Below are 23,257 nucleotides of genomic sequence, written 5' to 3'. Positions count from 1 at the left end.
TCCAGATTCAGGATCCTTTGTGCTGCACAATACCTGCATTTGCCACTTACAACCTGTGTCAACTCATCAAGCCCCTTCACCCCTCCAGGCCTTGTTCTCAGCTATGGAATGAAAGGACTGGGCAAGATGACCTCTGAAATACCTTCCGGCTCCAAATCTATGATCCCCTCATGGTGTCCAATCAATCCCAAGTAACTGCTGCTCTTCCCTGTCACCACCACACCACCTCTGCCCTCAAAATTCCTTCAGCCCCTTCTTAATCCCCAACACTTCAACCTGACAACCCTCAGCTAGAAATGAGACCTTAACAAGTTTCTCTGACCGTAGATCTAAAAGGGGGTAGCGATCAAGTAGCTATATATGGGAGAAATGCCCAAACATGACAATTGGATCCTGGGTCTGCTTAAGAAGGGTTAACAAGGAAGGTCCAACTTCTAAACTGCACTAAAAGTCTGACAGGTATCTTTGCAACTTGCAAAAACAAAACCAAATCCAGAATTATGAGGTCTTCCTCTTCCACTGGCCCCTAGGGAACTGGTTCTCAAGCTTTTCAGGTCATGAGCCACTTCTGGAGTTTCCATAGAACATGTACCCTCAACCCCAACCTGTCAAGATAAAGCTGAACAAGAACAGAGGATACAGAACTAAGTCTTAACACTATCTGTGTATTACCCTGGAGAGCTAGTCCAAACCTTCTAATAATTAATCCCCCAAAAGGTTAAGGGACTTGCCCTAAAAGGCGCAGCTCATTAGTGACTGAGAACCAAGAAAAGAAGCCTATCTCCTGATTCCATTTACTGTCAGAACATTATTCTGAGACACCAAAATATGGATTACAATGATCCATTCATGCCACATGCCTAATGTAACAACTGTCACAATGTTCAGCAACAACATGAACATAAGTGACCTGGCAACTTGGGGGTGGGAGGAGAGGGAGCAGGAAACTCAGAGATCACACTTTGGGAATCCACTGCCCTAGTGTGGAAGCAGTTTGGGGTGCCAATTCTGCATGTGTGTAAACAGCTTCTTCAGAGCCAAAAGATGTAGCACCCCTTCCAGTCTTTGATTAAGAAGCACTATTTCAAACCATAATCTTTTAAACCTGTTTAGCACTTGCACCTTTTCCCATTTACATTATATGCTTCTCAACCCTATTAGGTGGGTAGTGGACAAACTAAGGCTGACAGGATTAGGATGCAGCCTCACCCAGCGCTTTCCCCACTGCATTTTCCCTATGATTATCATACAGAACCTACATGTCTGGCATTGCCTTTGCAGGGGAGTCTCATTCAGAGCCATCTATGGGACATCATAAATTTCTCAAAAGAAAGAATTATATCCATTTTTACTTCACCATGGTATGTCTTTGTGAATAAGCCTTTTGAGCTTGGAACAATTATGCAGACAGCCAGCTCAAAAGACCAGGCCCCCTCAACAGCAGAAGACTGAGGACTTACTTCAGCTAGCCGTTTTTGGCTAGCTGAGATTACACAAGTGGGGGATGAGCCTTACCCAGTTGCTGCCAAAGGAGCTGATCTCTCACCGTGCTTACCTGAGGGCCTAACACCAGCACAAAGAAGGGTGAAATTGGGCAATATAGCAATCAACAAGCATGTACCAAGCATTTACTACATGCCAGGCACTGTGTTAAACACTGGGGATACAAAGAAAAGAGCCTATATTCTGTATACATAAAAATGGTGACCATGTAATTTTGACCAATGATTAGCAAAGGTGGAAAATTCATGAATATCCTGAGACTGTTGATCTAGTATATGGGTCAACCAAGCCCTTGAAGATTTTTCCTGCTCCCTAATTTGGGATCTTTCCACACTCTGAGGTGGTAACTTCATAGAGTAGGGAAAAGATAAGTTGACTTTTTTTTTTTTAACTTAGGAAAAGGTTGAAAGCATGGGTCAAAATTAGGTTTTAAGATTCTCTGTAGATTCCAGTGATCCCAGCTCCCCTGTCTCCTATAACCAGATAACTGTGAGGTTGGTTATGCATATGGACTTTTAAAAATGGTAAGAGTTTACCTAGCATAACCAAATATCTGCTCCCCATCCAACAAAATGGCACTGTGAATATGGCCAAGCAGGGAATTGATAGGCATTTTTTTCCTTTTTGGGCTTCTTTGTGGAGAACCTCATCGTTTGCAGTGTTGAAGATGACTGAAGACAGAAAAACATCGTCATGACCCTTAGAAGAGGTTCATTAGAGGAAGGGACCATCAAAAAACAGTGATTTAAAGAGGTTCTTCCTTAGTCTCATTTGTTTCGTTGTGTGTCTTTCTCACCAAGTTTGGGACTGGCCTTCGTCTCAGCAGGTCACTTACCTACCTGGAGTGGGGATCACTCCACTCGGTGTAGGGTGATGATCTCAGTCCCTTGGGGTTCCTTGGACCAAGGGACTATTTTACAATGTGGGGGCTGGGGGGTGGAGGGAGGGTTGGTATATTTTTGATAATCAGACATTCCAATGCAACGTTCTCCTTAGAGGTTCCCCCACCCCCTTTGTTAATGTTTATTGTGAGAAACATCATGTATGTTGTTCTCTATTTTCGTATAATAAATGGGCTTTGCTTACCAACGTCACAATGGCAGAGACAGAAACACACTGTACAAAACTGCAGGAAGATTCAGACTTCATCTGAAAACAACTTTCTAAAACAAAAGTTCTTGAGTTTCCTGTCGTCTCCTCTTTGAAATTGTAGTGCATATGTTAAAGTGTGTCTATCATTGACAGTACCAAGTCGTGTGCCACTGCTGTACCTGATGTATCCAATCTGGATTAAATGGCGTATGTGCCACAAACCCCAAAGTGATGCTGCGTGCTTACTGTACTCCAGCTTGCCACTCCTAAAGCTACCATGGCCCACAAGAGCAGCTGTAACTCAGGTCTCATTTATTCTCTGTTGGAAGCCTTGTAGCTGGAATAGACCTTAAAGATCATCTGGTCCAGCCTCCATGGCAGAGTGGGTAGAGCATGGCAGTACCAGGAGTCCGAGAGCCTGGGTGCAGATGTTAGCCCCACTGCTTCCTACCGAGGGCAGTGGGAGTGGGTCTATCATCTGTAAGATGACAAGAGATAAGACTACAAGACATACAAAGTCCCTTCCAGATCCTTTACACTGCACTTCCTACCTACTTAACCCTTAATAGTAACAGCTAACCTATCTGTGACTCCTCCTATGTGCCTGATACTATACAAAAGTCCTTTGCAATTATTTCCTCACTTGAACCTCACAAACACACTGGGAGGTAAAAGAGGGACTTGGCTTGGATGAGCTCTGAGACCCCTTCTAGCTCTAATCCACCATCATCCTGCCCAGGGCTAGAATGCCTCCTACAGAATCCCTGAGATAACCATCTGACAGCTTGCTCAAACACTTCCAGCCCAAAACAGAATATTCAAGTACAACTGCTATCAATTTTTTCTCACATTCAGCTATAATCTACCTCTCTGAAACTTCTAACTGATCCTAATTTTGCCCTCTAGCTACTACAAATCTGAGCCCTGATATAAGGGAATAAACAAATACTCTAAACCAAGGTCTCAACTAAAAAACAAGGCTCAAAATGAAATCTTTTCTAAGGAAACAGTTACAGAACAGGCAGCAGCTACAATATCACTGAGTTAAAAGAAAATCCTCTTAAAATTGTCACCACTATACAACAGCCAGATCTTGGTCATTGGCAATGGCATGAGAAATAAGACATGTTAGCACAAATATCCATGGGGTCAAAAGGCCCAGTAGCTCGACTATGACATTTACTTCTACAGTCAGAGAATGGCTGCTCTGAATCTCATCACCCACTAGGTGTCAGCCTAATGCCAGAGCACTCTAGACATCAAGGACAGTAACCAATACTTACATTCTTCATTATAATATGCTTGGATATCAAGTGACAGGCCAACAAACATTCCAGAATTTGTGGATTCTTATCAATATTTTTAAGAAAAGCAAACCATTCCCCTGTCTACAAAGGTGGATTCTGAAATACAGTACAATTTTAACTGCAACTATACTAACAGAAACTCACAAGATATTTTTAAATATTGGGATTACTGGAGCAAACTGATAGTATAACAAGACTGAAAAATATGTAACCCATTTTAGAAAATACATTTTTAAAACAACATCAAACTTGCCTATTTAATAAAGCAATCATCTAAAAGAAACAAACTATCAATCTCATTTGAGTTATTCTTCATATAAGAAGTTATTTAAAAAATACTTTTATAAAGCATCCGCTACAACATGTTGCCAATTCGTACCTTTAACCAGTCTTAATTAATAAGGTCTTGAACTATTTACAAATAGGATTCACTCCTACCTCCTCCAGGCCCCATAACTTTTCACATCAGTTACAAAACCACATAAAAAACTAAGAGGTCATCTTGTCCACGGGTCTCATTTTCCAGTTAAGCAAACTGGTCTTCTTAGAATTATTCATCCATGGGGGACAGTTGGGATGGGGTGGGGGGGGGAAGCTAGGTAGTGCAGTGGATAAAGCAGCAGCCTTGGATTCAGGAGGACCTGAGTTCAAATCCAGCCTCAGACACGTGACACTTGCTACCTGTGTGACCCTGGACAAGTCACTTAACCCCCATTGTCCCACCAAAAAAAAATTTTTTTTTTTTAATTATTTGCCCATGATCACTGGGCTAGGTAACAGTGGAGGCAGAACTTTCAGAAGCCAGGTTCAGATGCTCTCTTCCCACCAGGCCACAGTGGTTTTTCTCATGATTATCTATCTCGCCTTCCATACCTATTTCCTAAAAACGTCTAGCAAGCAACTTGTAGAGTTTGTCAGGATGTCAATCCTGGGCAAAAAACATTCTTTTTAGGAAGAGAACATCCTGCCAGAGAACCCAAATTGGGTCTCTGGTCAGGGAAGCACAATTACAAAATTTTTTCTCACAAATGTTCATGAAAAAGAAAACTTGAGATTTAATCTATTTTGTGTTTAGTTCCTCTCCTCAAACTCATCTCTGGCAATAAAGATGTGCTCATCTCTGGCTTATTTTCCAATTTAAAAAATAACAAACACAAAGTAACAGACAAACCTAAAGAGAATCCAATTAATTTCAGGACTAATGGGTAATTTCAGTTCTAATTAAGATGCAGTGGCATCCCAATTAAAATTCCCTGGCAATGACAGGCTGCTAACTTGGCTGTATTGGGGGCGTGGGGGTGGGGTGGGGTGGCAAATGGGACACGGCAAGGCAGAGGTAACCTGCAATGACAGGATCTTACTTTGGCGTGTAATTAAAATCTTTACCACTGTATGGCAGACTGGACCTAATTATGGAATTGCTATTTACATAGTTTTAATTAATTCATCCTCACTTGGCAATACCATATAGATAGAAAAGTAAAGCCTCCCCATTGCTCAACCTCAGAAGAGAAAGCGGAAGGTGTTAAGTCGAGTTCAGGACTATGGTTGTGTGGGTGTTTTGACAATAAATGACGATCACTGTGGGTGTATGCTGACAGCAAAGAGGAAGGACATTTATGTTGCCTAACCCTCCCAAAAGCAACAGTCTTGCAAAATGAAGAGCCAAGCCTGCTCCCCTAAAACCTGGTCTCTTCCTTCCAAAGAATCAACTTTCCTTGGAGGGGCCAGCCACTGCGGAGAGAACCACAAAGAAAGCAATTCTAAGTTTGGTGACTTTCTGAATAGCCACAATTTTAGAATGTTACATTTTCTAACAAGGAGAATAACTTTTTGCTCCCACTCTGACATAACAGATACACATTAAGAGAAAAGGCCCGCTGAGGGGAGCATCTGGGACACTGTGTGAAGACAGTTTCAGCAGAATAAAGGCTAGCCTCCACAAGCCATTCAAGTGATTCCTTTGGATTGCCTTCTCACAATAAGAATGGGAAGATGACACGGTGAGGCATCAGCCATCCTGACCCTGTGTGCTGCAAAATGAACAGCCTCTCCACTGGGAACCAACATTTGAAAAGTTAACAGTGAGAACATAGGGGGTTTGCAACCTTAGAAGCTCATTTTACGGAAATAAACAGTGTCCTTCCTATTTGGGCTTTTACAAAGTTGAAAGAAATATCTTTACTAAAAGTCCCTATTTACCTCAGTTTAAGAGGGAAGTTTTAGGTAAAAAAAAAAAAAAGCTAAAAATACTGTATTTTCACATTATAGTTATGAAAATCCAGGCTGATTAGAACCGATTTTTTTTCCTACAGAAAGTCCTTCATAATATTTACATCTCAGTTAGATGTTTCCTTGGGAGCAGGTGGTGGCATTTTAGGAGTGTTTTAAATAAGGAGTGGTATGATACTATGTTTAGTTTATTTTTAAGGGGGACAGTGAAAGAGTGGTAAGAAAATGATGCACTGCGGCTCTGTACCCAAAGTTCTCTTTTTCAGAGCCCAAATCTGTGAATTTTGCCCAGAAAGAAAGAGGAAATAGTACCTCACCTGATACAAACCAACCTGAAGAATAAAAGCATTTCATAGAACCTCAAGCCTTTTAAAGTTCCTCCAGAATGCCAATACAGTCCACCCCACAGGACAGAGTCCCCCAGAGGCACCAAGGAGCTGTGACCACTTGAGGTTTCACAGGTCACCGCCCCGCATTAGCTCCTGAAGGTAGATGGTGTTCATGTGATAGGCCGCCATCCAATCCGAGTGTCTCTTGGCGTTCCAGCTGTAGGACTGCGAGGCAGCTGCATAGTATTCCTGCCATGCCCAGTAGCAGGATCTCCAGTAATCCTCATAACTCTGAGGATTGGTGGGGAAAACTGGAGGTTGCTCCCCAGCGTGATCGCACCAACTCTCTTCTTGAGGCTCCCACTGGAGCTGGTGGGGTGCCCGCTTGGGAACGCTTTTCCGGCTCCGCTTAGAGGTCTGGTTAGCCCCTTCCTCCCTCCCCAGGGCTTTCATCGGGATGTGAGGAACATCTTGGCTTTCTTCCACACTCGGCGTTTCACTTCTATTCAAGGGCTGGTCGGGAGAAGCACGGCCCGTCATGGAGGCCAGTTCGTTTTCTCTCACCTGGTTGTCAGAAGAGCCTTCTAAACATGACTTATTCCCTTTGCTCTGGGACGATGCTCTTGAGCAGCCAGAATCACTGTCACTAGCTGAATCTTCTGAGCGGCCACTGCTCACCAACGCCCGGGGGCTCTCTTGAGTTTGTCTCCATTTCAATAAACCATTCTGGGGCTGCAGGGCCTGTTCCCCAGGACCAGTATAGTGCCTGATAATTTCTACATGCTTCTCTAGTCCCTCCTTAATGTAATGTTCATAATCCTCCACCAATTCCGCAAAAGTCACGGTGCAGGGTTGCTGGGTCTTAAAGGAAGATAGACAAGGGATTTTGGGGAGTGTGGCAAGTGAAGCTTCTCTGGCCTGGTTCGGAAAGACACTAGAACTCTCAGCCGGGGTCTGAATGTAGTTCTCTCCTGGTTCTTTCAACTGTGTGGCATAGCCCGCCCCCCTGGAAAGCTCCCCTTTCTCTTTGCCTCCATAGTCTGAATGGCTTTTCCCTGGATGCTTCTGCTTGGCAGCCTTCTTTGATTTGACCGCTCCTGCAGAGCCGGAAGCTGTCTGGGGTAAAGCCACACGGCTACTCTGAGCTTGCTGTGGTGTCTGAAGGGTCCGATCTGGTTTCTGAATCGCTTTAGGGGGTTGGACCAGGGCACTGACTGAGCCCGCTGTAGGCACAGCAACTTTGACTTCAACATCCCACTCCAAACATTCTTCCATCAGGCCAGGAGGAATTGGGTCTGTGTAGGAGAAAAAGGAAAGCGTTAATATTCTCCTAATACTCCTACCAGCTTGAATCAAAGTGCGGCACGGACTTCAGAGGTCCTGAGAACACTCTTCTTACGAGCTGCTCTTGGAATAAGGCAGACAACCTCTAGCCTCACCAACAGCATTTCCATCTGGTGGAAGGATCAAAAGCTTCTGACAGTATGAAGAGTTCTTTCCCAGCATTTCCTTCTTCCTCTTTCCTTTATCTAACTTAAGAAGAGGAACAGGATTTGTGCTCCCCACAACTGCTTACCTACTGGGAATTCAATTCAACTCGATAAAAATTAAGCATCTACAACACAGAGAACATTATTCTTGGGATACAGAGGTTGATTATTCCTGTTTCCAAGTTTAAAAATCTAATTGGAAAGCAAAGGAAAGGATGGGCAAGTGCACAAATATTAAATCATAAATAAAATATTAAACTCGGCATGCCTTTGACCCAGTAATACCAATACTAGGTTTATACCCCAAAGAGATCCAAGAAAGAGAAAAAAATATCCATATATACAAAAATATTTATAGCAGTACCTTTTTTTTTTTTTCGGGGCAATAGGGGTTAAGTGACTTGCCCAGGGTCACACAGCTAGTAAGTATCAAGTGTCTGAGGCCGGATTTGAACTCAGGTACTCCTGAATCCAGGGCCAGTGCTTTATCCACTGCACCACCTAGCCGCCCCTACAGCAGTACTTTTTGTAGTGGCAGAAACTTGGAAACTGCTGGGGTACCCATCAACCAGCGAATGGATAAACAAATTATGGTACACGTATATGAGAAAATACTACTGCAAAAAATAATACTGAGAGAAATAATGAAGGGGATAGTTTTAGTGAAACCTGGGAAGACTTGCATGAAGGGATGCAGAGTAAGGAGAGCAGAAGCAGATGAACAATTTATACAGTAACAGCAATACTGCAAAGACAAACCAGTTTGGGGGTGAGAAAGAGAAAATGTATTTGAAAATAAAATTTAATTCAGAAGGGGGAGAGATCAATGCACAGGATAGGAAATACTGTGAGAAACCTGAGATGGGTCTTGAAAGAAGGGAAAATGACAACAGATGGATAAAGGGAAGGGGAATACAGAAGGAAAGAACACCACTCCAGATTCGGGAAGATGGTGTGAGCAAAGGCGAGGAGACAGAAGAGGGAAAGAGTGGGGAATTGAGCAGAGGCCAATTTGGCTAGAATGCTGACTATGTGAAGAAGAAAAGAATGCAAACGTGGGCTGGAGCCAGATTATGCTGGGCCTTCAATACTTTAACCAAAAGATAATGAGAAGGCTCTGCAAACACCATTCTAAATCCTAAAAGGATGACGTTATTGTTCTAACAGATAAGAGAGGCATCACTCAAGTTCAGATGAAACACTCTAAGTGAGAGAAAGGGTAGAAAGCTGGCTAACCCTTTTGAAAAAAGTGTGAACAGCATTGCAGCACCACTGTCTAGGTAGTCCAAGACTCTCCCTACCAACAAACATTCCAAGAGTCACAGTCAGGTCTGCCTCTCCACATTAAAAACAATAAATCCCCTACATTAAGCACTTGGCTCAGCTCCATCCTTACTTCTGATGCCCCTGCCTACTACGTAACTCAGGGACCTTACATTTTGACTCCCTGCCATCTAAACACCACAGCCTACGGTTTTGACACCCACCTCCAGTCCGGTACCTTTTCTGTTGCCCAAATCCTAGATTATCTCTGACCCTTCTGTCCCTAGTCTTGTCACCTGAGTTTTCTTGATCTCAGTCTTGGCTGACTCCCTCAGACTCTGGACTTCTTCCCCCACTGGAGCTACAGTGCCTATCCACTTCTCCCTGCTTTAGGTGACTTCCCTGGCTCTCCTAACTCAAAGGTCCTTTACAACTCCCAACCTTATTTAACCAGACTCCCAGGCCTCTCTCAGTTACTCTGTTGTCACCCAAGTCCAAGAGTAATACACATCCACAAAGACTTCTCCATATCCTCAAAGGCCTACTATATTGATTACAAACCGAAAGATTCCAACTTGGCACCTTCATGCTCTTTATCATGCTGTTAAAAAATAAATGACATTTATTCTAACACTAGTTTCCACCAAAAGGGGCTTTGCTGGCCAATTCTCTAGCAGACATTAAAATAACATACAAATTTCTAAGCAGTTAAAATTATTATTGTTGTTATTGTGATGATTATTATTATTAGCAGGGCAACGAGGGTTAAGTGACTTGCTCAGGGTCACCACCTAGCTGCCCCGAAATTATTATTTTTAAAGCACTTTGCACACACACCAATCACACTGGACTGTTATATATAGGCTGGAACTCCTAAGGGAGACTATGCTGCCATTTTACCTCTGAAACTAAAATTTAAGACTTAACCAGTTTCATTCTTAATATTCCTTAAAACAACACACTGTTAATTGATATCAAATTGCTTGCCTTCTCAAAAAGAAGGGGGGAGGGGCAGGAAGGGAAGAGATTTTGGAACTCAAATTTTTTTTCAAAGTGTTAAAAATTTTCTTACATGTATTTGGGAAATATTTAATGAAATAAATTTAAAACATGTATCTTTAAAACTATATACTGTCAAGTTTGGGCTTAAGATTATTTTCAGGGTGCAACTAGGTGGCACAGTGGATAAAGCACTGGCCTTGGATTCAGGAGTACCTGAGTTCAAATTCAGCCTCAGATACTTGACAGTTACTAGCTGTGTGACCCTGGGCAAGTCACTTAACCCTCATTGCCCCTCCAAAAAAAACAAACAAAAAAAAAAAGATTATTTTCAAAGAAATTCATTTCTCCAGATAATTCAATGTGTTAAGCCCTATATTCTAAATATTAACATTTAGTTAGCTTAGTTGGTTCCAAAAAAAAAAAGCTTTAAAATTATCTTTCATTCATCCACCTGTGAAAATCAACACTTTAAGGGGCAGCTAGGTGGTGCAGTGGATAAAGCACCAGCCCTAGACTCAGGAGGACCTGAGTTCAAACCCGGCTCAAATACTTGACACGATCTAGCTGTCTGACCCTGGGCAGGTCACTTAACCCTCATTGCCCCACACAAAAAAAAAAAAAAAAAGAAAGAAAAGAAAGAAATTCAACATATTAAGAACACAAAACCTTTTCATGAGAGATATAATTTATTTTTCCTCTAAACTCTCAAAATACTTTATCTCTTATGGTATTTTTACATTCTATATTAGTTATTTGTGTGAATATTTTATCTTCCCCATTACATCTTAAGCTCTATGAGGAAAAGGGCCATATTTTTATCTCTCTCACCCACAGCACCTAACACAATGCCTTACTCCCCCCCACCAAAAAAATTTACCCTATCTTCTGAATGGTCAAATATAACAACATTCCCAAGACTTGGTTTTTAAAAAAATATATTCATTGTTTCAAATGTGTTTAAAAATAAAAGGATAGAGCACATAAATGACTGATACAAACAATAATTCCATGAAATCCTTTGTATAGACAGATCAAGATACTGCCCAATCTTGAGATGTTTATAGAAAGAATGGTCTAACAGTCTCTACTTATATAAACAAAAAGTGATTATGCAAAGAACATCCCACCTAAATAAAAGCAGAGCTAATATGGTAATCAAATACATCTTGTGCTAGCAGATCTTTACCAAATTTCTGATAATAAACTGTACCTGGCAAACAGAGGAGGTTAAGATTACATTTCTGGGCAATTGTCATCATCATATTCTCTTCTTCTCCCCGGCAACAATAGGTTACAGCTAGCCCCAAAGTACCTAAAACAGAAAGGGGTAAAATTATACTTGCTGCTAGACACAAATAGTACCTGCAATTCCATCTCATAAGGGCCCTTTCCTCAAATAAAGTCAATCAGGTTTTTGGGTTTGTTTTGTCTTTTACCAAAACGTCCAGCTCTGCCAATCCGATGCATGTACGTCTCCCAGTCCAATGGCACATCCAAATTTACAACCAGATTCACCTTCTCAGCATCAATCCCACGTGAAGTCTCAAAATGAATAAGATAGCAGTTGTTTACTTAATAATGTTCCCTCATATTATTTCAAAATGCACATTGTCATTTCCACCCCCAAAAATCTATACTAGTTTGTCACAACCACAGATGAAGTGCCAAATTAAGGACAGAAGTGTATCTGGAAACATGGGTGAAGGTAAATGTGTTTTCTAAATTTTGTATATAGAGTAGAAAGAGTAGCCATTGGAATTCAAGCCCCAACTCCCACACTACTACCCATCGAACTTTGGGAAAGCTTTTTAAAATCTCAGCAATCCTCAGTTTCCTCATATGAAAAGTAGATAATACACCAAATGCTGCATAAATATATGTTGTTGGGGCAGCTAGGTGGTAAAGTGGGTATGGCACTGGTCCTGTATTCAGGAGGACCTGAGTTCAGGTCTGGCCTCAGCCCCTGACATTTACTAGCTGTGATCCTGGGCAAGTCACTTAACCCCAACTGCCTCACCAAAAAAAAAAGTAAGTGTGAGTGTGTGTGTGTGTGTGTGTGTATGTATGTTGTTATTATGTGAACCATTATTGCTTTAGCTTTAAGAAAAGGGACAAATACCAAAGCCATTTTAAGAAATCATTCCACAGAACCAGAAGGAGGCTAGGCTGTCTTATGGTATCCTCTCAATACATGCACATAAAATATACTAAATCTGTACATTTGAGAACTACAACATGTGTCAAGATGTATTAGTCACCCACAGTGAACAGGAAGCTTACCAAATCTGTTGAAATGAGGACTCTGCAATGGAACTGCTTCAGTTTGGCCATGGCGTCAAGACGTTGGTTTTGATTCATGCTACCTGAAGAGATCCAGGAACATGGTATGTTTTATAAGCACTTTTGCTACCACTCAGATAGGTAAAAAGCAGCCCCCTGACTCCCACTCTCAGTATTTTAAATAACCCATTTCGAGACTTCACTATCTATGATTTCATTAATATAGGTAAGTCCTCCAACTGAGGCAAATTCCAAGCCCTTCAAACTTTAGTAGATCGTTTGACACACTGATACAACTGAAATAACGTCATCTGGTGATGAGGATCTCCAAATAGAGCCAGGCTGATCCTTGGACAATAGTAACTGGACCCATACTAGGCCTTTTTTGTTTGGGAGGACTTGCCAAAGCTTGTGTTCTTACTAGCAGAGCTTTCAAGAACCCAGGGTCACTTCTACAATGAGGCATAAGAGCAAGATTTCAGTTCTCTACATGTCTTCCCTCTACATAGCTAGCATTTATAGAGGCTTTAAGGTTTGCAAAACACTTTACAAGTATTACCTCATCCCCACTTTACATATGAAGAAACTAAGGCTGAGAAAGGTTAAATGACACACAGCTAAAGTTAAGTGTCTGAGGCTAAATTTGAACTCAGACTCCAGCTCTATCAACAGCTCTATCTGTTATCTAGCTGCCATATGATGTGATGCTAAGATATGAGCTTCTTAGAATATGAATGATTCTGAGTGAGAGTTGTAAGAGAGATGAGCTTCTTAGAATATGGTTCTAGAATAATAGGAATATTTTTAATTCATCACCACACACAGTATCTATACCTACTGATGATATTTTTCAACAAAAATGTACATATTATATAATAAATGCTCCAAAAACATTAATGAAATACACTGGAGAAAGCATTCAAAATCATTGGGCTACAGTTCAATCTCCACCATTTACTAGCTGGGTGAAGTCACCATTTCTCTGAGCTTCAGTTTGCCCATTTCTAAAATAGGGATGATACTTGAACCACTGATATCATAAAAGTCTTATAAGACAAAATGAGATTAATGTATGTAAATCACTGTAGGCACACAAGGCATCATGACCATAAATATGAACTCCCATCCTGATTACAATGACAGTTTAACACAACATTATACTTTGTACATTTTGGCGGATTTTCTGACCCAAATTTAAAGTGTTTTTCTATCAGAAAACTAACAGGGGCAGCTAGGTGACACAGTGGATAAAGCATGGGCCCTGGATTCAGGAGTACCTGAATTCAACTTGACACTTACTAGCTATGTGATCCTGGGCAAGTCACTTAACCCCCACTGCCCCACCAAAAAAAACAAAAAAAAACCCCAAAACTACAGCTGAGTCGCAAAAACATCTCATCTTAGTCAACTCACTTGCTCTATGAGGAAAAAAAAATACCCCAAATTATCCATTGCTGCTAGTCCAGAAGAGATAATTTAACTATGTGGAAGAAAATGGCAAATTATTTTATCTCCCTTTAAGATAATAAAATTCTCAACTCTATTCAGATTGTAAAATTTCATCACTGTTATGTAAGTTAACTAGCAAAGTAATCTTTTCAGTTTTAAAATAAAGCTCTCAGTAGACATCACAAACATACTCTAAAATTCCCAAGGCAAAAATTTTCTAACTGAAACAGTACTTTGGACTATTTTGAAATTACAGAAAAATTGGGGGAAAACATTCTTTAAAAAAAAAATGTTTTTAATTCTTTTTTAACCTATCAAAGTAAAATTTAAGTGACAATTTTCTTTATTTCAAAGTTATTCATCTGACTGCCTCAAAATCCCAAGACAACATCTGACATACCATTTCTTCCTTCTTACTTTGAGAATTTTGTTCCAAGGCACTAGAACCACTTACCAGAAATACACTCAGCAGGAAAGCCCTTAGATGACAAGATATCAGCCAAATGCTGGGCTCTATGGAAAAACAATATACACATATATAGATCAAGTCTTATGATTATAGAATTCATTCAAAAAACTTTGATTTCCATAAATATTTTTCTCTTTCACTCAGCATCTTGATCTTAAATCATATTACCTGCTATGTAAGTTAGAGAAGACCAAAGCTTGATTAAATGGAATTCTACTAAATAATTCTTGCAAGTGTTGGGTCTTTTCCTCAAAAATCTTATGAGGCAAGGGATGTGAATTCACCACTTTGTAATACTGCTTCAACCCTATGCAAAAAAAAAAAATTAGAAATCATTAGTACAGAAGGAACTGGCATCATGCCATACATATGTCAAGAATTATTACAAGGGCTATAACCGATTATCTAAAGCCTAGACATACCAATAAGACTTGGGTCACTGGAATTCAGCCTTACAAATGTGGGGTCTCTCATGTACCTCGTCAAAGCACTGGCCAAGAATTCTGGGTAGGTAGCAGATACTGCCAGCATCTGTTTGTTGGCAGGCAGAGAGGAATAAATCCAACTGAAGAATAACAAGAGAAAAATAAACGCTCTGGAGATATTTAACATAAGCATCCCTTGGAAAAGAAAGTCAAAGATATTTATGCATTTTGTTTGAATGGTTAATCCAGTTATTTTTCTTACTTTATTTGTTCCTGGAAGCTCCCTTCTTCTAGAAGTTTATCTGCCTCATCAAGAATAAAAAGACGGATACTGGCTGTGTTCAAGTAGTCAAGTTCTATTAACTGTTTAATTCTGCCTATGTTTCAGAAAAAATAAAAACTAAATAATAGTGAAGGACCAACTATGTACAAAGCAAACATTTAAGCATTATGCATATGTGTATGTACATATGTAAATATATATACACACATATATAATATCACTTTTTAAAAACCTAAACAGTAGTGACAGCAACTGCTGGAAGCCTGAGGGCAGACCAGACACTATTAGTTACATTCCCCTAATTTCCTTCCCCAGCTCCCATTAAAGTCTTGTGCATAGTTAATCAATAAGCCAAAATGGAAGTGAGGCCAAGAGTTCTAATTAATTCAATTAAAAAACCTTTTACTTAAAGTGCCTAATCAACATCTAATAAGCAGCTATGATGTACACTACACCTCTCACACTCTGAAAGAGGCATATGGCTAGAGACTGGATTTCAGAGTTAAAAGACATAGGTTCAAATCTTGCTTCTTACATAGGCTGGCTGTGTGACCCTAGGTAGGTCACTTAGCTTCAGTGCCCCAGGCAGCTCTTTAGACTCTAAGCAGAAAGTCAGTTGCCAGACTGCATGAGGTGCATGCTCCACCTCCCTGAATTCTCTGTATCAAGGAAAACACATATACAGACCCCCCAAAAAAGTACAAGGCACTGTTAGGGGGTGGGACTGAGAAAAAAAACATTTTGGACTTCAAGAAGCTTCAACTAGGCCTGGGATGCTACCCTAAAACTAGACATCTTCCCTCTTGAGGTATTCCCATTTCATCAACATTTTACAAGGAGGATAGACAGACTACCAACTCCTGGCTGGCCTACAAATTTAGAAAATCCATAACATATACATTAAAAATCAGTATCGGGGCAGCTAGATGGCGCAGTGGATAAGCACCGGCCCTGAATTCAGGAGTACCTGAGTTCAAATCCGGCCTCAGACACTTGCTAGCTGTGTGACCCTGGGCAAGTCACTTAACCCCAATTGCCTCACCAAAAAAAAAAAAAAATCAGTATCCACAGGGGCAGCTAGGTGGCACAGTGGATCAAGCAACGGCCCTAGATTCAGGAGGACCTGAGTTCAAATCTGGCCTCAGACAGTTAACACTTACTAGCTGTATGACCCTGGGCAAGTCACTTAACCCCTATTGCCCCACCAAAAAAAAAAAATTGGTATCCAGACAGGAAGACCTGCTAGAAAGCAGCTCATCTTTCACATTGTCTTCAGACCCATTTTGACCCAATAACATTCATAATTTATTCCTCAGGATCATAAATTAAGAGGATTCTTTAATTTCATGGATTATAGATTTAGATTAGGGACCTCAGGTCATCTGGTCCATCCCCCTTCTTTTACAGATAAAGAAATAAAGGCCAGAAAGGTCAAGTGACTCATCATCCAAGTTAACTGACACAGGTGTTAAGTGGCAAAGGCAACCTCTCTAGCCCCAAAACTACCACTTTTCCCAATGTAGCACTGTTTTCTCATGTGCTTAGTGCCTGTCTCTCTGCTTCAATGTTCCCGACACCGGGCATTAAAGAGCAACCATAACCAATTTCAGGATGTACCATGTTCTTGCCCAGAAAGGAAGTTTATTCAGTCCCTAAAAGCAACAACAGTCAACAATGGGACAAGCTTACCAGGAGAGCCAACAGCAATATGGCACTTTTTAAGTCTGGTTTTGTCTTGAGATAAAGGTGTCCCTCCAATAAAAACATGGCATTCTAAACCTTCCATCTTGATTCCAATGGCTGTGATAACAGAATGGATCTGCACAGCAATCTCTCTTGTAGGAGCCAAGATGAGGATCTGGGGGTTGGGGGAAGAGGAAGGAAAATAATCAATTCTCTTTTCAGAATAATTTTTTTAAAAGATGGAAAGCATATATAGTCCCCAGATATATTCCCAAAGGATGAAGGAGAAAGGAGTCAACTATGGCTCATGAGCACAATCCTTCCAACCACCTGAGCACCATCAGAGGGCTATTTCCTTGGAAGATGCTGAAAGGCTACTTCAAGTCACATCAAAAGTGAGGCAGGGGGCGGCTAGGTGGCACAGTAGATAAAGCACCGGCCCTGGATTCAGGAATACCTGAGTTCAAATCCGACCTCAGACACTTACCAGCTGTGTGACCCTGGGCAAGTCACTTAACCCCCATTGCCCCGCAAAAAAAAAAAAGTATTATATAAAAGTGAGGCAGGGGAGTAAAGCAACTCGACAAACACTTAAGGGTCTAAGAAAGGCATGGGGGGGGGGCAGGGTATGTAGAGTTTGGAGAAGAGCCAAGATCTACCCTCCTCAGAGCAAACTCAAATGAGGGTTCCAATTCTTAGAATGGAAAACTTCAAGCTGACCTTTCAGTGCTTCGCCCTCATCACCCCTCAGAAGCAAAGAGAAGTCTACCCCCTTCTACACCTTACAAGCCCTCTGACTTGGGCCCTCCGACTGAAACTCACCTGGGTGGCCAGGTTTTCAAGAATTAGCGAGTCTAGAGCCACGGTGGAGAATACACAGGTTTTCCCAGTGCCAGACTTTGCCTGAACGATTAAATCTGGAGGGGAGCAAACAAGTGCTATTAGAGTGACTGCTGGAAACAGATACAGTTACACCAGGTCCGAGGTAGGACGCGGCCATCTGCAAGCGCGCTGCCTGCCATCCTCCCCGTTAGATTGCAAACCCCCTGAAGGCAGAGGCTGGTTTGACCTTTCTCGGTTCACCCGGTTCATCAATGTTTATTGATTGACCTGGAAGATCACAGATTTCAATGGACCCATCCTCCGCCCCTCCCCCCGCCCGTTAGGTCATCATTTAAAAAGCCACGTGCATGAGGATGGTAAGAGCCCCGGCCCCCGGGAAGGAGATTGGGCGGGGGGGGCCTCCCCCCAGCCCCCGACTCTAAGCTATGGGCGAGGTGGGGGCCGATCTCAGAGGCGGCCCCGACCTGCTTCTGTTTGGTTCAACGGTGAATTGCGGGCCCCGGGCCTTACCCAGGCCGCAGCGCCCCAGTGGGATGGCCTTGAGCTGCACCGGTGAAGGCCGCTCGAAGCCGGCCGCCCGCAGCCCCTCCAGCACCGGCCGCGACAGCAGCAGCGACCCGAAGTCCGCCGGTTCGGCCAGCAGCACGTCCCCGGTGCGCGCCCGCGGGCCCCCCACATCGTGGGCCGTGCGCAGGCTCCGGCCTTGTCCGGGCTCCCCCGGATCCACGGGAGGGTCTGGGACGGGAGCTAAACCCGCTGCCATCGCGCCACCACGAGTATTATTCACCGCAGCCATGCCGCCCACAACCGCCGCCGGATCTCGCGAGAGGAGTGGGGCAGAGTGCGGAGGCGGCCGCGCGAGGAAAGAAAAACAACTTTATCGACAAGCTTTCCAGAGCGGATACGGACAGGCGAGGCCTACCTGGTAATAGGGGGCGGGAAGAACGGAGGGAGGGGAAAGGAAAGGCCAATAGAGAGACTAGAGTAGTGAGAGGGGCGGGGTCAGAAGAGGCTAGGAATTAGGGGCGGGGCTGGTTGGAGTTGGTGAGTCTAGGGTTGGAGCAAATTGGGAGGGGCCGGAAGGAGAAGAGGAGGTCTCGGGTGTGGTGCCGCCTGCCGGCAGAGGGCGCCACCGGCTCACACTTCGGTCCGTCGCTCTGGGGCTTCTGGGCGGTGCTCCTCTCCTCTCTCTCCCCTTGCCCCCTCCCCCTCCCCTGGTGACCCGGGCGCGGGAGGCATGCGGCCCAGCCCCCGGCACAAGGGGGATAGGTCAGCCTGGCCCCTCGGGAGGCTGCCGGGGGCTTCCTCGCGCTTGGAGCTAAGCAGGGGACGCGGCGGCTGGAACCGACGAAGCCTTTTCTCAGACGCTCGGCTTTTCTTAGCGTTCAGCGATCCGGGCCATTGTTCTCCTGACGTCACGGCCGAAAGCTTTGTGGACGTCACAGGGTCATCACAATGACGTCGGCTCCCCAGCAGCGGGATCCCGCCAGTTTTAGTCCCAACCGATCCAAGCTCAATTTTTTTTTCTGTTTGTGGTGTGTTTTTTTTTTCTAAATAATTGAACTGCCTGCCTTGGAACAATCAATCAAAGCTCGTTAAAGCGTCTACTACGTGCCAGGCACTGGGGAAATAAAAGGAGACCGAAGATAAAGCCTGCCCTCAAGGAGCTTACCGGCTAATGAACTATCTGTAAGCTGTTTAACACAGTGCCTGGCACGTAGTAGGTGCTTAATAAATGCTCTTCCCTTCCCTGCACTACCGAAGAAAAAGTTATGTAAAAACAGTCTCCACCAGCTTGGTTTCTGACCACTTAGGCAGTATTCTTTCCCCATGGTTGACTACTTCTCAGCCAAGAAAAGCATCTGGCCCTACTTCGCACAAGTCCCTTATATACAAGAAGAAAGGCTTAGAGGTCTTCTGATGCATTATCTACACACATATCCTGTTAAGGGGAAACACTCCCAGAAAAGGGAAGGGACTTGCTCCATGTTACCTGGTCGGGAGCAGCATAGCTGAGGTGGGGACCAAAGTCTTCTGACAAACACACCCCTCCAATGAGGCTACTTTGCCCTCATCTTTCTGTGCTTCTGTAAGCCCATGGATGTGGGTGCTCTCTCCCTTCCAACAATATGATTTCCACCCTATCCATGTCTTCCAGTGGACAAAAGGCATTTATTAAGTGCTTACCAGGTACTGGCACTTTACCAAAAATACAATTAAAAAATAAAGACAACCCCTACCCTCAAGCTTGCTTTTTTTTTGGGGGGGGGAGGGTGGTTAGCAATGAGGGTTAAGGGACTTGCCCAGGGTCACACAGCTAGTAAGTGTCAAGTGTCTGTGATCAAATTTGAACTCAGGTCCTCCTGAATCCACGGCTGCTGCTTTATCCACTGCACCACTTAGCTGCTCCCAAGCTTACTTTTTTTTTTCTTTTTTTTTTTAGTGAGGCAATTGGGGTTAAGTGACTTGCCCAGGGTCACACAGCTAGTAAGTGTTAAGTGTCTAAGGCCAGATTTGAACTCAGGTACTCCTGACTCCAGGGCTGGTGCTCTATCCAGCTGCCCCCAAGCTTACTTTCTAATAAAGAAAGACAATAGTAGGTAAACTAAGAATTTATTTTAAAGCCTTCTATGTTCCAGGCAATGTGCTAAGCATTGAAGATTAAAAATAAAGAAAAAAAAGACAGTCCCTGCCCTCAGGGAACTCAGAGTCTAATTAGGGAAGACAACAAATAACTATATACAAATACAGACACAAGACAGATTGAAGATAATCAACACTGGGAAGACAGTAGATTAAGAGGGAGTTGGAAGAGACTTCTTGGAGAAGATGGGATCTTAACTAAGATTTGAAGGAAGCCACTGAATCTGGGAGGCAGAGATGAGGAGAAAATTCCAGGAATGAGGGAAATCCTGAGAAAAATCCTGGAGTCAGTGTTGCTGGATCACAGACTATATGGAGAAGAGTAAAGTGTAAGAAAATTGAAAAAGTAGGAAGGAGCCGGGTTGTACAGGGCTTTGAAAGCTAACCACAAGGTTTTGTATTTTATCCTGAAGGGGCTAGGTAGCCACTGGAGTTTATTAAATGGGGTGATATGGTCAGACCCGCTTTTTAAGATAAATTTGACAGCTGGATGGAGAATGGACTGGAGGGAAGAGAGCCTTAACTATTGTGCAAATCCAGGTGTGAGGTGATGAAGGCCTGCCCCAGGGTGGTGGCCGTGTCAGAGGAGAGAAAGCTACATACATCTGAGAAGTTAGGAACGTCAGCTCAACAGAACTTAGCAGCAGATTGGATGGGAACGGGAGGAGTATGAAAGAGAAATACCTAAGTATTAAGCCTGGGTTCCTCCTTCCACAATAATAGGGGAGTTAGGAAGAGGAGCGGCTTCTGGGGATAAGAGAATGAGTTTGATTTTGAACATGTTGTGTTTGAGATCATTACAGGACACCCAGTTTGAGATTCCATTAGGCATTTGGAAATGGAAGTCTAGAGGTCAGAAGAAACTGGATGAGTACATTTTAGAATTATCAGTATAGAGATGATAATTGAATCGATGAGAATTGATGAAATCATCAAGTGATAGAGGGAGAAGAGAAAAGAGACAGAGTCCTGTGGGATACCCAGCATTAACTTGAGTGACCTGGATAAAACTAGCAAAGGAGAAGAAGCAATCAGATAGGTAGGAGGAGAAGCAGGAGACAGCAGTGTCATGAAAACCTAGAAAGAAGACAGTAGCAAGAAGAAAAGGGTGATCAAAAGTGTCAAAGGCTGCAAAGAGGTAAAAAACTGAGAGAAGGGGCAGCTAGGTGGCTCAGTGGATAGAGCACTGGCCCTGGAGTCAGGAGTACCTGAGTTCAAATCCGGCCTCAGACGCTTAACACTTACTAGCTGTGTGACCCTGGGCAAGTCACTTAACCCCAATTGCCTCACTAAAAAAAAAAAAAAAGCTCAAAAAAAAAAAAACTGAGAGAAGATAATAGAGCATCAGGTTTGGTGATTAGGAGATCATTAGTAACTTTGAAGAGAGTAGTTTCTGTTGAATGAGGTCAGAAGCCAGGTTGTAGACAATGAACAAAAAAGACTGGAAAAGAAGGTGGAGGGGAAAGGAAATTTAAAAAACAACAACAAAGCATCATATCAAGCTCCAGGAAATCAGGGGCACCTGTAAGTTTCTTCAGAGCGAGAAACTGAATTATCAAAACTCTTTCACCTAGTATAGGGTTCTTGTACACAACAAGTGTTTGCCTAATATTTTTTTTTAATGATTTGCAGTATTTAGATGGTGTGGTCTAAAGACACCAACACTTTTATGGGGAGACAGATTGCTAAATAACCAGTTATTCTCTTTCTCCTCGGATCCAGTGGCGGACTGTCATATATTCGATCATGGCAAAAATTAAGGCCAGGGATCTTCGTGGGAAGAAGAAGGAGGAGCTACTTAAACAGTTAGATGATTTAAAGGTGGAACTTTCCCAATCGAGAGTGGCTAAGGTCACTGGAGGAGCTGCATCCAAGCTATCTAAGATCCGAGTTGTCCAAAAATCTATTGCCTGAGTCCTTACTGTCATCAACCAGACACAGAAAGAGAACCTCAGGAAATTCTATAAGGGCAAGAAATACAAGCCCCTGGACCTTCAGCCCAAGAAGACCCGTGCCATGCGCCACAGGCTTAATAAGCATGAGGAAAGCCTGAAGACCAAAAAACAGCAGAGGAAGGAACGCCTGTACCCTCTTCGGAAATTTGCTGTTAAGGCATAATTTGTAGAAGTGCTAAATAAAAAGACAAATTGTTATAAAAAATAAATAAATAAATAACCAGTTATTTTGTTGCTAGCATGTATGTACAATAATGGCAAAAATATAGATCAAAGGCAAAAAAGCATGGCCTCTCTCATTTATCTAGTGCACCAATCTGAAAACATGTTGGGAGTTGAGAATTGGGGATAATTTCTTAGACCCAACCCATAGCCAATTTCTGTGGAATTTCATTGAGTGCAGTCCTCAAAATCAGTTTGGGCATACAAATGGTCAATCAGATTTAACAAGAGTTAAAAGTAATTTTCTAACCTCAAGTCATAGAGTTGGCTCAAATGAAGGGAGTAAAAGTTGGTAGCAGGAGAAGATCAAAAGAGTAGTTTTTGGGTTTTGTTTTTGTTTTGTTTTGTTTACGGGGCAATGAAAAAAGAGTAGATTTCATCTCCGTCTGGAACCTTGAAGGGATGATGGTGGTATAAAACCTTTAACTATGTACTGGGGCAGCTAGATGGCACAGTAGGTAAAACACCGGCCTTGGATTCAGGAGGACCTGAGTTCAAATCCAGCTTAGACACTTGACTACATTCTATGGCATGAAGACCTGAAGATAGCATCAGTGAACAGCTCAGGAAGGAAAAAATCAGTGGACCAATCACTCCCAGAAGAGATGATGTAACAGACAGTGGAGAAGTGATACCCACTAAAGATCATCCCAGCAGGAGAAGGTCCATAAAAAGCAGATGTGAATAACTAGGAAATATGCAGAAAGGAATCCATGTATAGGAACATGTGTGGCAAGGGCAATACTGCCAAATCACACATCTCTCCATTCCATCTTCTCTTCTGAAC

The 23,257-nt window shown here is 42.7% G+C and overlaps 1 protein-coding gene and 1 pseudogene across 1 annotated transcript; one reads left to right on the top strand and one right to left on the bottom strand.

Moving 5' to 3' along the window:
* Positions 1–6,309: 6,309 nt before the first annotated feature.
* DDX20 (DEAD-box helicase 20) lies at positions 6,310–18,559 on the bottom strand. Its single transcript, XM_043963877.1, has 11 exons — positions 18,161–18,559; positions 17,630–17,724; positions 16,814–16,982; positions 15,104–15,218; positions 14,839–14,981; positions 14,585–14,723; positions 14,402–14,460; positions 12,499–12,581; positions 11,655–11,760; positions 11,429–11,530; positions 6,310–7,758 (listed from the first exon to the last, which is right to left on the bottom strand). Exons 1-11 carry the CDS (start codon positions 18,444–18,446, stop codon positions 6,590–6,592), a joined length of 2,466 nt encoding a protein of 821 aa, XP_043819812.1. The 5' UTR covers positions 18,447–18,559; the 3' UTR covers positions 6,310–6,589.
* Positions 18,515–22,453, top strand: LOC122726265 (annotated as a pseudogene).
* Positions 22,454–23,257: the final 804 nt, after the last annotated feature.

The sequence above is a fragment of the Dromiciops gliroides genome, chromosome 4 (genome assembly GCF_019393635.1).
Source record: "Dromiciops gliroides isolate mDroGli1 chromosome 4, mDroGli1.pri, whole genome shotgun sequence".
In the NCBI taxonomy this organism is placed as follows: Eukaryota; Metazoa; Chordata; class Mammalia; order Microbiotheria; family Microbiotheriidae; genus Dromiciops; species Dromiciops gliroides.
Note: the sequence above shows the minus strand (reverse complement) of the source record. Positions and strands in the feature narration are given on the sequence as shown.